At 41.6% G+C, this 13,668-nt stretch overlaps 2 protein-coding genes across 2 annotated transcripts in view; both read left to right on the top strand.

Annotated features, from left to right (window-relative positions):
- ZMYM6 (zinc finger MYM-type containing 6) overlaps window positions 1-8,623 on the top strand; it is a 45,647-nt gene extending 37,024 nt beyond the window's left edge. The window contains exons 14-15 of the mRNA XM_065886525.1: window positions 4,060-4,204; window positions 6,792-8,623. Coding sequence (XP_065742597.1) covers window positions 4,060-4,204; window positions 6,792-8,623 — 1,977 coding nt within the window. The remainder of the gene's footprint in view (window positions 1-4,059; window positions 4,205-6,791) is intronic.
- A 1,597-nt stretch (window positions 8,624-10,220) lies between these two features.
- Window positions 10,221-12,990, top strand: TMEM35B (transmembrane protein 35B). Its single transcript, XM_065898119.1, has 3 exons — window positions 10,221-10,328; window positions 11,738-11,918; window positions 12,893-12,990. The coding sequence occupies exons 1-3, from the start codon at window positions 10,221-10,223 to the stop codon at window positions 12,988-12,990; spliced, it is 387 nt and encodes a 128-aa protein (XP_065754191.1).
- The last annotated feature ends 678 nt before the right edge of the window (window positions 12,991-13,668 follow it).

Here is a 13,668-nt window from a genome sequence, read left to right as displayed (position 1 = left end):
CACACTATTGCCAGAATGATCATCTTAAAATGCAAATCAGATTGTCACTCCAGTGCTTTAAAAACCTTCAGTGAAATTCTGAAAAAAGAAGAATAGAGAAGGGGAAGAGCTAGTTCCCAAAACTATAGGATAACTACAAATTTAAAAAAATGTTTTAAAAAATTTTTATTGGCATATAGTTGATTTATAAGGTTGTGTTAGTTTCAGGTGTACAGCAAAGTGAATCAGTTATACAACAAATTTTATAAGGCTACATAGTTGAAACAACAAGAAGCCATGGATAGACAGCTCAATAGAAAAGAAGTCTGGAAATCGACCTAAATATATATATATATATATATATATATATATATATATATATATATACACATACGAATTTAGAAACAATCTAGGTGGCAGTTCAGATCAGTAGGAGAGATCTAGATTATTCAGTAAATAGTGTTGTGACAACTAAGTAGACATATGGAAGAAAATACAGTTAGATTTCTACCTCTTAAACCAAAATGATGTCTGGATGGAGAAAAATTTTAAGTTTTAAAAAATAATGAAAGTACTAGGAAAAAGTATAGGAAAGAATTTTAGTGCGGAAGTGGGGAAAGTCTTTCTAGATATGTCACAGAACCCAAAAGCCATAAAAGATTTGTAAGGAAAATTCAACTACACATGAAAGACACATGAAAAAAACAAGGTTGCAATTTATGCCATAAAAGGCTATTTTTTTCCATATGTAGAGAGTTTCTGTGAGTCAGTAAGAAGACCCAACACCCATTAGGAACATGGGCAAAAGTATGATCCATCAGTTTACAGACCAGGAAATAATAGTTCTTAAACACATGCAAACATAATTCAACTTCAAGATTAGAGAAATGCCATTTAGAACTACAGTTTTATCAGATGGCAAAGATAAAAATGATGAATTACACTGTTAAGGCATTTTTACATATTGCCAATGGCAGTTGGTAAAACTGCTACAGAGGGCAATTTAGTAAAACCTATTAAAATTTAAAACGTAAATACCGTTTTACCCAGGAACTCCACAATTTTAAGAATTTATCCTTCAGGTATATTTTGCACATTCATTGTCCTTACTGCCAGTCAACCAAGAACTCCCAGACTGGTCAGAATTATTCCACCAAGGTGGAGGCCTCCGTCAATCTCTTGGTCAGCCTGCCTCTGCTGGCCTCCTACACGTACCACTCTCTGAGCGTCCATTTCCGCCATGGTCATGTGGCTCTGGAGAGTGTGGGCCACTTCTTCCGAGTCTCCTGAAGATGCAAAACCAGCGCAGTGGCTGTATCCTCTTCCAGGGTGTGCAGAAACTGTCCCAAGATGAGTGGGGTAAAACCCTGGATGCCATGGAAGCCACCATGGTTGTGGAGAAGAGCCTGAACCAGGCCCTTTTGGATCTTCATACCCTGGTTCTGCCTGTGCAGACCCCCATCTCTGTGACGTCCTGGAGAATCACTTCATAGATGAGGAGATGAAACTCATAAAGAAGATGGGCCACCACCTGACACACTGGCTGGTGTTAGGCTGGGCTGGGCAAGTATATCTTTGAGGGGGCCACCCTCAACTCAAGAAGGGCTAGGAGCCTCCAGCCCAGCTGCCTTTGAGGGGCCCCTCTGTTATCCCCTGGCGTCAGGGCTTCTGTCTGAGCCTCTTCCTGCAGCCACTAGGCAGCTTTTTAACCACGCTGGAGCCCTCTCCCAAGCCATGGACCCAATGGAAACAAGAAAGCTTTTGCAGGAAAAGAGAAAGACCTTGGTCTATGGATATACTAGCACATGAAGAATCAATTTGTATGTAAGGATATTTATTGTAGCATTGTGTATAATAGCAAAAGATTTGTAACATTTAAATGTTTAGCAGCAGGGACTCTTCAAATTACATATAGTACATTCAGTGTATAAAGCTGTTACTAGGCAGCTTTGTATAAAGTTTTATGAAAATACCTCCAAGATAGTTCGCTAAGTGGCAAAGCAAGGTGCTGAGCCTTGCTAATAATATGCTACCACGTGTAGTCAGAAGCAACTTATTTAATTACATAGCCCATCTCTAGAAGGATGTATATGAAACTGGGAACACTGTGTTCAAGACTGAGTGGATAGATGGCAGACAGGTGTGGAAAACTTAACTTTTCATGTATACACTTTTATACCTTTTGAATTGTTACATCATTCAAAATTACTGCCTCTATCACCTATTTAAAAAGTAAATTTAAATAACAGTAGTACTCCCTTATCCGTGGGGGATACGTTCCAAGACCCCCAGTGGATGCCTGAAACCATGGGCAGTACCGAACCCTATATATACACTATGTTTTTCCTATACATACGTATCTATGATAAAGTTTAATTTATAAATTAGGCACAGTAAGAGATTAACAACAATAACAAAATAGAACAATTATAACAGTATACTATAATAAAAGTTATATGAATGTGATCTCTGTCTCAAAATACCTTATTGTACTGTATTCACCTTTGTGGTGGTGGTATGAGGTGATGAAGTGAGGTGAAAAACGTAGGCGTTGTGATGAAGTGTTAAGCTTTTCCCTTTGCACTTGAAGGACACACTTTAGGGCTTTTCTTCGGCAATCTGAATTGCCAGCATCACTGCTCTTGCACTTTGGGGCCACTATGAAATAAAATAAGGGTTACTTGACTAGAAGCACTGTGATACCACGGCAATCAAGCTGACAACCAAGATGGCTACTAAATGACTAATGGGCAGGATACGCTGGACAAAGGGATGGTTAACTTCCTGGGCAGGACAGAATGGGACAGCAAGAGATTCCATAGTGCTACTCAGAATGGTGTACAATTTAAAATTTATGAATTGTTTATTTCTGGAGTTTTCCATTTAATATTTTCAGACTGCAGTTGACCATGGGTAACTGAAACGAAGGAAAGCAAAACTGCAGATGAGGGAGGCTACTGTGTACCGTTCGGTGGTTTCCCATCATGCTTAAAGTACAATCCTAATTTTCTGTTGTTTTTTTTACTAAGACCTTCCAGGTCCTATACAAGTTGGCTTCTGCCGACCTTTCCAAATGTATCATTTTAGCCCTGGCTTAACTTTATTTCAGCCTTGTTCTTGTTGATGTTCCTTAAGCATGTCAAACTCTTTCCCACTTCAGGTCTTTTGCATCTCAGTCCCTCTGCCTGGAATCCTCTGACCTCAGGCATTGCATGGCATACTCTTTTGAATATTCATAAGGTCTTTGCTCAAATGTTTACTCCAGAATTACCTCTGCTCCACGCTGTCACTCTCCATTCCCTTATCCTGCTTTATTTCTTTCATAGCAGTTATTACTACCTGGAATTATACATTATGTATTTGTTTTACTTGTTTATATTCTGTGTCTCCCTCTAGAAGGTAAGGCCCATAAGAGCAGGACTTTGTCTTGTTTTCTGCTGTATGCCCAGGTCTAAGGACAGTGCCTGGCTTGTCGTAAACGTTCAGTAAATGTTTACTGAATGAAAGAACATGTTTTAAATACATTCTCCCACTCTGTTGTTTATCCTTCACCCTTTAAGACCTTTGTTTGCAAAAGTTTAAAACTTCAAGGTAAAAAAAACAAAACAAAACAAACTTCAAGGTGGTCAGTTGTATCAACCTTTTCTACTTTATTTTTAACTCTTTTGTGTTTTATTTAAGAATACTTCCTCTGAGTTCTGGTTATTTGAAAATTCTCCATTGATTTTAAAGTTTTATTTTTTTCACGTTGAGGTCTTTAATTGATGTGGAATATTTTTTTGCATATGGTCTGAAGTTGGATCTAAGTTTTCTGAATAGCCAATTGTCCTAATCAGATTGTTTTCTTTGTTTTGATTGTACTTATTATTGGCAGAGTATTTTTCTTAAATCAATAAATGGTACTGATACTGATTGAAGAATTAGGAATTAGTATATATTTTCCAAAGCAACTTTCTTGTACCACTCTTTTAGAGAATTATATTTCTCTTGATATATGTCACCTTTCAACTGATAGCAATATTAGTCAGTGAGAAGGTTCTAAAAAAAAATCTCTCTGGTTTCTGGATTTTTTTTAACTAGGGAAGTACACAGACAGATGCCATGAAACTTCTGTCTTCCCAGTCTTTGAAGCTTTTAAAGAACAAAGCATTATTGTGCAAACCCGTCACACAGACCAAGGCCACCTCTTGCAAACCACATACACAACACAAGGAATGTCAGACAGGTATGTGTTGTTGTGCTTTCCACATGTAGTAAGTTTGTTTTCTGTTTTGTGTGCTTGTTTTTGATTTTTTAAGAAAGGAAAAGAAAGTCATTGACAATTTCTTAAATGTGAAAACAATTCTTGGATCACATACTTTGAACATCTAATTGATTCCTTTTGTATTTATTGTCATTAACACTAATAACTACTGAATTGAATCCATATGCACGCAAAGCATTATGTGTAGATTGGACAAGCATCTTCTCTACGTGTGCACTGCTTTTCAAATGTATAGACAGGCTATTATAATTACTAAGATACGAATTTAGTTTAAAGTATTAGTGATTTAACCTTGGTTCTTTTTTTAAACACTGAATTGACTTACTAAGAGTATAACTGTATGTCTGAGGTATTGGTGATTAGGAAAATTATTTGAATTCATGCTTGAAAATATTGTATACTCTTGCCCCAATCCATGTTAACTGCTTTTAATCCCACTACCCTTATGTTTTCAGTTACTTTTATAGGCTGCTCTGCCCAAAACATTTTTTGATTTTTGTTTTTAATGCTACTTTTACTTCATAGAATATATTTAAAAGCTTAGTCTGGGGGCTTCCCTGGTGGTCCAGTGGTTAAGACTCTGCGCTTCTAGTGCGGGGGGTGTGGGTTCGTTCCCTGGTTGGGGAACTGAGATCCCACATGTGCTGTGTGGCGCAGCCAAAAGATGAAAGTAAAAGCTTAGTCTGTCAACAGCTAACCATGAGTTTTTATGTAGGATGCCTTTCTTTTGGTAGGAGTCAAGAAGAATTCTGTTTTCCTTCCTCAGTAAATTTGATTGTTTTATATTCCTGTAAAAATGATACACTCTTTGTTTACATGAATTTATATTAAATACACGTTCACATGTGGAAGGTAGTAAGGGATCTGTGGACAGCTATATATGTGGGTATGTGTCTGCTTATACATTTTTGAATTTCTAGATTAAGTATTAGGATGTTTTCTGTATACTGTTGTAAACTACTTTTTCACTTGACATTGCACGAAAACATCATTCCACATCAACGTAAATTTAAATATACGTTGAGATTCTTAATGGATGCATAGATTCCAATGTATATAATGTATGGATATATATGATGTATATCCATCCTCCTAAGGTTGACATTAGATTGCTTCTAGTTTTTTAATATTATAAATAGTATTGAGTTAAGCTGTATAAATGGATCTTTCTCCACTTGTCTAATTATGTCCTTAGGATAAATCCTAAGTAGTGGAATTACTGATTCAAAAGCTCTCATAGAATTTTAAGGCTTAGATTTTGATATGTATTGCAAAATTGCCCTCCTGAAAAGTTATATGAATTTATGCTCCAATCAGTAATGTTTGAGAGCATCCATTTCTCTACACCTTCACTGACACTGGGTATTAAAATTAATAATTAACCCCCTTCCCCTCAACTTTAATTTTGAAAAATTCAAAATTCAGAAAGATTGAAAATACAGCACAATGTACACCCTTAGATGAATATACATAATGAATATACCCTTCATCTAGATTCATGAAATGTTAACTTTTTGCCAAATTTTTTTCTCCTCTCAGTTTTTTTCCCCATCTTTTAAAAAGTAAAATAGTATATTCTTTTTTTTGGTGTTAATTAATTTTTGGCTGCGTTGGGTCTTTGTTGCTGCACACAGGCTTTCTCTAGTTGCGGTGAGTGTGGGCTACTCTTTATTGTGGTGCGTGGGCTTCTCATTGCGGTGGCTTCTCTTGTTGTGGAGCACGGGCTCTAGGTGCGCGGGCTTAAGTAGTTGTGGCACGCAGGCTTAGTAGTTGTGGCTTGGGGGCTCTAGAGCGCAGGCTCAGTAGTTGTGGCGCATGGGCTTAGTTGCTCCGCAGCATGTGGGGTCCTCCCGAACCAGGGCTTAAACCCATGTCCCCTGCATTGGCAGGCGGATTCTTAACCACTGAGCCACCAGGGAAGTCCCTAAAATAGTTTACTCTTAACTTGGTGTATTCTATGGACATCAGCCCTAATTCCACTAATCTACTGAATACATGGCACTGCTAGGACACATACCACTGCCTACAGTTTTACTACAGTCAGTGACCAAGCTTTGGGCAAAGAGAAATTCAGTTTTTTGTTTTTTAAAAATATTTATTTATTTATTTAGGCTGCACCGGGTCTTAGTCTTCGTTGCAGTATGCGGGATCTTTTAGTTGCGGCATGCGGACTTATAGTTGTGGCATGCGGGCTTCTTAGTTGCGGCATGTGGACTTTTAGTTGTTGCCTGCAGCCTTCTTAGTTGTCTCATGTGGACTCTTAGTTGCGGCATGCATGCGGGATCTAGTTCCCTGACCAGGGATCGAACTCTGGCCCCCTGCATTGGGAGTGTGGAGTCTTACCCACTGGAGCACTAGGGAAGTCCCCAGAAATTCAGTTTTTAATGGCATCATGGAAGTATTATGGTTTGTGTTTAAACCTTAATTACTGTATGCTTTTGACAAATATAAATAGTAACAAAATGTAAATTTTAAACGTGGGGGAAAAACATAAAGAACATTGCTTATTTGTTCTTGAAAATAACAGTGATTCAAATATTTCATTCAGATTTATCTATGCCTAACGAGAAAAATGATGTGGAACTTGATTCTCCACCTGCAAAGAAAAAAAGAGTAGGTTTTTTCCAGACTTACGATGTGGAATATTTAAAAGTTGGTTTTATTATCTGTCCGGGATCAAAAGAAAGCTCACCAAGGCCACAGTGTGTCATCTGTGGAGAAATTTTATCCAGTGAAAACATGAAGCCAGCAAATCTTTCTCATCATTTGAAGACAAAGCATTCAGAATTAGAAAACAAACCAGTAGATTTTTTTGAACAAAAATCTCTTGAAATGGAATGTCAAAACAGTGCTTTAAAAAAGTGTTTACTAGTTGAAAAGTCACTTGTGAAAGCTTCTTATTTAATTGCTTTCCAAATTGCTGCCAGCAAAAAGCCATTTTCCATTGCTGAAGAAGTAGTTAAACCATATTTAGTAGAAATGTGTTCAGAAGTTTTGGGTTCCAGTGCTGGAGACAAAATGAAAACCATTCCTCTTTCTAATAGTACAATTGGACACAGGATTGATGAACTATCTGCAGACATTGAAGATCAGCTGATTCAGAAAGTCAGAGAGTCAAAGTGGTTTGCCCTTCAGATAGATGAGTCATTAGAAATCTCAAATACCACCCTTCTTTTGTGCTATATTCGTTTCATTGATTATGGTTGTAGTGATATAAAAGAAGAATTATTATGTTGCATTGAAATGCCTTCTCAGATGACTGGTTTTGAAATATTTGAACTAATAAATAAATATATTGATAGTAAATCTCTGAACTGGAAGCATTGTGTTGGTCTCTGTACAGATGGGGCTGCAAGCATGACTGGTAGGTGTTCTGGTTTAAGGGCAAAAATTCAAGAAGTTGCCATGAATACAGTGGCATTTACACATTGTTTTATTCACCGTGAACATTTAGCAGCAGAAAAGTTGTCTCCGTGCTTACATGAAATTCTTATGCAGTCAGCACAAATTTTAAGTTTTATAAAGAGCAATGCGTTGAATTCACGAATGTTAACAATTTTGTGTGAAGAGATGAGGTCTGAGCACGTGAATTTACCACTTCATGCTGAAGTACGTTGGATATCAAGAGGGAGAATTTTAACAAGATTATTTGAATTACGACATGAAATTGAAATATTTTTAAATCAAAACCATTCAGATTTGGCCAAGTATTTTTTTGATGAGGAATGGGTTGCAAAGCTGGCCTACTTATCAGATATTTTTTCACTTATAAATGAACTAAATTTAAGTCTCCAAGGATCTATGACTACTCTCTTCAATTTGTATAATAAAATCGATATACTTAAGAAAAAGTTAAAAATGTGGTTGAAGCGCATGCAAGAGAATGATTATGACATGTTCCCTTCATTTTCTGAATTCTCAAACTCATCAGGCTTAAATATGAGCAGTATTGCAAGCATTATTTTTGAGCACCTGGAAGGACTTTCTCAAATGCTCAATGACTGTTACCCACCAGAAGAAGACTTGTGTTCAGGAAATTTGTGGATAATTAATCCTTTTATGAATCACCAAAATAGTAATCTCACGGACTTCGAAGAAGAAAAACTAGCACGGTTATCGTCAGATTTAGGATTACAATCAGTATTTAAATCAATGTCTGTAACTCAGTTTTGGATAAATGCAAAGGCAAGTTACCCAGAACTCCATGAAAAGGCACTGAAATTTTTATTGCCTTTTTCAACTATTTATTTATGTGATGCTACATTTTCAGCTTTGACTGAGTCAAAACAAAGAAATCTGTTGGTTTCTGGCCCTGCCCTACGACTTGCAGTCACATCTTTCATTCCGAGGATAGAAAAATTAGTAAAGGAGAAAGAATAGTAATGTGCATATTGCTTATTATCAAAGTCTATACTTTTGTGTTAAATTTTGTATGAGATAAGTATCCTAAAATATAAATTCCTAATGTGGATGTGTGTTCTCGGTGATTAAATAAGTGTTTTAATAATTTTTCTCTTTTCATTGAGGAATTTAATAATTATGCATTTATACATAATTATATATAATAGTCCAAGGTAGAGAACTTAGCTATTTTATTGACTGATCAGATAATTTGGATTAGTGACAAAGATGTAGGTAATGAAAGGCCCAGTTTATAATGTAATAGCTAGCACACCTGGATGTTGAAACTGCTTGGTCTTTAGAAGCACATAGGACATTTCAGTCTTCAGCCTGCCGGCTACTTACCCAGCAGGTTGTGGGTAGGTAGAAAAAGATCCAGGCAGCTCGGCTATCAGGAAGTGGAAGCAGCAGGAGAGTTTGAGACCCGTTAGGGGCCTCTCTGGCTCTCTAGACCAGGCCTTGGCAAACCTTTTTCGTAAAAGGCTGGGTAATGAATATTTTAGGCTTCGCAGGCTGTAAGGTGGGAACTACTCAATTCTGCTGTTGCAGCACAAAAGCGGTAGACAATACGCAAAGTGTGGTTCAATAAACCACAGTTTATGAACTTATTTATGAACACTGAAACACGAATTTCATATAATTTTCATGTGTCATGAAAGCTGCCTTAAAAATTTTTATTACAAAATGTAAACAAACAAACATTGTTAGGTGAGGGAGGGGAAGGGAGTAAAACCAGAGCGCTTTCTGAATTTGTCATAGTTTTCTCATCCAGGTCTAGATAGATTTCCAGGTAAAAGCAGATGGGCCAGGAGTGGCCTGTAGGGTTTTGTTCAGTGAAAGCCTCTCTACCCATGGCTTTAAGAACCTGAATTTTCAAACACCTTTCCCATTTTAATTTCAGCTTAGAGATATAAGAGGGAAAATACATTTCAGGCAATGATAGAAAAGAACAACTTATTTTAAAATTACTAGTTATTGATTTATTCTTAATAATTTCATAAATTTACTAATTTACAAATAATTCTGAGTTCTTACATGTGCCAGGCGTTCTGCTAGGCCTGCTCTAGGCTCGGAACTGATAACGGCATTATCCCCATTTACAGATGCAGACGCCACTGAGGCCCGCAGAGGTTAGGTGACAGCTCAGATCGCCAAGCTAGTGTGGCAAGGGCAGGAGCGACTCCCTCCTCCCCTACCCCCCCTACCCCCCGCCGCGCAACGTCTTTTGACCATAACAGAGCTCTTCTGCACGTCACGTCCATATACCCATGTTTGATTCTACTCTGTCCATACTAGCTGGGAGACTTTCCCTGAATTCGGAGGGGCCCGTTTAGTTAAGAGCAAGTGGGCCTCAGTATCCCCATCTGTGAGATGGGGCTGCCCTGCCCAAGCGCCGTCTCCTCCCTCAGCCGGTGCTGGCCCCAAAGAGGGCGGCAACCCCCTTGGGGGCGAGGAGCGGCGGCTCTGGCGCAGGTCTTCCGGCCGCCCCGGGAGGGAGGAAACGGACGGGCGGCAGGGGGCGGGTTTTCGGCGGGGCCTACCCTGAGGCGGGCGCGTCGCGGAGGCCTACGCGGCCATGGCGCTCCCGCTCGCAGCTTTGCGCGTCCTGTTGGGCGGCTTCTTCGCGCTCACGGGGGCGGCCAAACTCTCGGAGCAGATCTCGGCTCCGGTGTCAGAGCAGATGGTGAGCGGCGCGGGGTGGGCGGCGGACGGTTGGGCGGGGGACTGGCCGCAGGGCGGCGGGGGCTGCGACCCCGGCCGTTACCCAGGTGCCTGGCCGGCCCCCGCCCCTCCCTGGCCGCCCGCGCCCCGCGGACCCGCCTGTCTTCGGGCCGGACGGCGCTAGAGCTGGGGGGAGCACCTGGACAGCTACTTAGGCGTGGGCCCCTGCCTGGGGAGTTCCTCCGAGTTCACTGGATTTTCCCTGGAAGGGGACGGTCACATTCCCTTCCATTCGGGCATTTTTGGCCCCAGGCAAATCTAGAGCCGATGAGGAATACTCTGGGACCCTTGGGGAGGGAGAGGGACCGAGCTCCCTTTGCGCCCTCCTTCCTTTGCTTGAGTTCTTGGGGGTGTTCATGAGGCAGGGGTTTATTAATCCCTGCTTGTCAGAGTAAGAAACCTGCCCTGAAGGTGAAGTGTATCTGCTAAAGGTTACACAACTAGTCAAGAAGCAGGACCCAAACTTTAGATACTCTCCTAACTTAGAATCCAGGGAGCCCTTCCCAGAGCCTGAGAGGGAGGCCTAGAAGTCGCCCTTCGACTTCCTGTCTAGTTCCAGACTCTCCGAAAAGCTGTCATGTCCTTCTACCCACCAATCTGCCCAGTCCCTCAAATAAGCCAGACTTCTAGATCTCTGCCAGTTTCCTTCTTCCAGGCCTGGCTTAGGGTGGGGGGTTGTTTGGGGAAGTACATCCTCAGAACCGGACAGCTTAAAGTTTCTTCCTTAGAGCACTGAGTAGGGGAGGTAGAGCTGAGGTGGGAGAGCCAGCAAAGGTAGCCAACCTAAGGGTCCAGGTGAAGTTGTCATGTGGCCCAGGACAGAGCTTGACTTAGCGAGCGAGTTGAGTCACTCACTTTGACCCCTTCAACTCCCCTTCTGTCTACTGCAATGAGAGCCAGGTCCCAGCATATGATATTGAGTAGAATCTGTTTAATGAACAAGAATCTCCCCTTCCATTCCCTTCCTCCTCACCAAATATTCCCTGCATAGTAGCCTGAAGAGAAACCAGGCCAAACAGAAAGAGAAGTGCCGGAGTTCCCAAGGCCTTGGCACTAGATGAGAAAGCCCAAGCCTAGCTTCCTCTTCCCGGAATTTGGGGCTGGGTTGTAATCTGGTGAGAAGATCAGTCCATCTCTGTACCACCATCCCACCCTTCTTGGAGCGTAAAGCCTGTTTTCTGATTCCAAAGCTCAGCCCCCCAGGGAGGCCGTCTCCTTTCCAGGCTGGCTGACCTTAGCCCTGGACCTGGCCTAGAGTAGTATCTCCTTTGTGGGGGGAGTTGAGGGCACTGGCACAGAATGCCTCTGTGGAGCATCTGGGCAGTGGATCCTTGGTGACTCTGGCTGACAGGCATTCCCTGCCACCCCTAGAAAGCCCTGTTCGTGCAGTTCGCTGAGGTGTTTCCGCTGAAGGTGTTCGGCTACCAGCCAGATCCCATGAGCTACCAAGTGGCTGTGGGCTGGCTGGAACTGCTAGCTGGGTTGCTGCTGGTCCTGGGCCCACCGATGCTGCAAGAGATCAGCAACTTGCTTTTGACACTGCTCATGATGGGTAAGGGGGGTGCAACTGGGCTGGTGAAATGGGGACTTCTAGGCGAGGGTGATAGCAAAAAGTCTGACTGTTCTTGTTACTTTTGCCACTCTTTTCCTCTGGAACCGGAAGCATTTCCTTCTCTATTGCAGTTTCCATGGTCTTCAGACTAGGCTAGGTGCTTTTTAAACTTAATATACTATAACCCTCTTCTATGTCAGATATACCTTCTATGTCATCAATTCTATTGGCTGCATGGTATTTCCATTATAAGGATATATTGTAACCTAAAAGCCCCTACCCCTTTCTCATTACCCCTACCCTGAGATGAGGGGATGGAGTAGCAGCCGCCACTGGACTCGTGTCTGGCAGGTGGAAACAGAGAGCAAGGAAGCCGGGCCCCCTGACCAGAAAGGCAGAGGATTTCCCTGTGGCAGGCATTCCTAGAGGGCCCCCTCTTAGTGGCTCTGCCCACAGGAACTGCTGATGTACAAAGACAGCTGCTGCTTCAAAGGCCAGACATCTTCAGGCTCTTCTATGTCCCCTGACCTTGTGTCACCATTGCTGCTGCCACTACCACCCTTCTTCCAGGCTTTCTTTCCATTTCCACAGCTTCCTTCATTTTCAGATCTTTCCCACTACCTCCACCACCAATCCCTGGGCCTTCTTCCCTCCACTAGGATTGAGAAAGGAGAAGGATCAGGGAGAATCTGTTCCAAAATGCCCACCTACTCACCTTGCCCTGTTTGGTTGGATTGTTGCTGTTTCTTGCCATCTGAGAGGGTCTATGTTCACGAAACTTCTGATTTCTGGTTCTGCTTTCTCTGGGAGGTCAGAGAGATGAGTGTACCTAGTTTAGGGTGTGTGTGTTGGTGGGGGGCAGTGTTCAAGAGAGGGCTTAAGGTGGAGTGGGTCAGCCTTGGCTGGAGGGCCCTGAGCTCCTGGATCTCCTGAGCATTCCCAGGGAGCCTCAGGGACCTCATTTTCCATTCCAGGGGCTATCTTCACTTTGGTGTCTCTGAAAGAATCACTGAACACCTGCATCCCAGCCATCGTCTGCCTGGGGCTCCTGCTGCTGCTGGATATCTGCTAGCTCTTAGTCCAAACTAAAAAGATGTTCAGACACCCTAGGAGGAAGTCTCCAAGTGCATTCAAGGAATCCTGGGAGTAGAGTCTGTCTTGCCTCCTCATGCCATGTCACTGCCAAAGCAGGAACATGGTGGAACACAGAGTGTCACCTTGTTAGCAGTACACCCAAAGTTGGCCAGCGTTGAAGTAGACATCTGGTCTACCTGGCTCTACTTTGTCTCTTGGACATTTACTGCTCTTTTTTGAGGGGTACATGTTACATATTCTAGCATTCCTCATGTCATGTGAAAATAGAAAATAAATTTAAATCACCCAAACTTTTAATGCCCCCAAATAACTACTTTCAATTCCTTTGTATAACTGTACCTCCCAGTTTTTTTCTGTGGCTTTATACAGATTTTTTTTAAATGAAAATGAGACCATATATACTACTTTATTATCTGCTTTTTAAACCTAATACACTGTAATACCATTCTCTGTCTGTTTTACCTCATTGGTGTTAATGGGTGCGTAGTATTCCATTGTAAGGATGTACTGTAATGTATCTATACAAGCCCCCAATGAGAAACATTTGGATTATTCCCAGTTTTTTAACTATTGTAAACCTCACAGTTAATCATCTCTGCATATTTATTTTCTTTCCCTAGAAGTGAGGGTGCTGATTCAAAAGGCATGCACGTTT

Source organism: Phocoena phocoena, chromosome 1 (genome assembly GCF_963924675.1).
Source record: "Phocoena phocoena chromosome 1, mPhoPho1.1, whole genome shotgun sequence".
Lineage (NCBI taxonomy): Eukaryota > Metazoa > Chordata > Mammalia > Artiodactyla > Phocoenidae > Phocoena > Phocoena phocoena.
The sequence above is the reverse complement of the archived record's forward strand: the minus strand, read 5'-3'. Positions and strand labels throughout refer to the sequence as shown.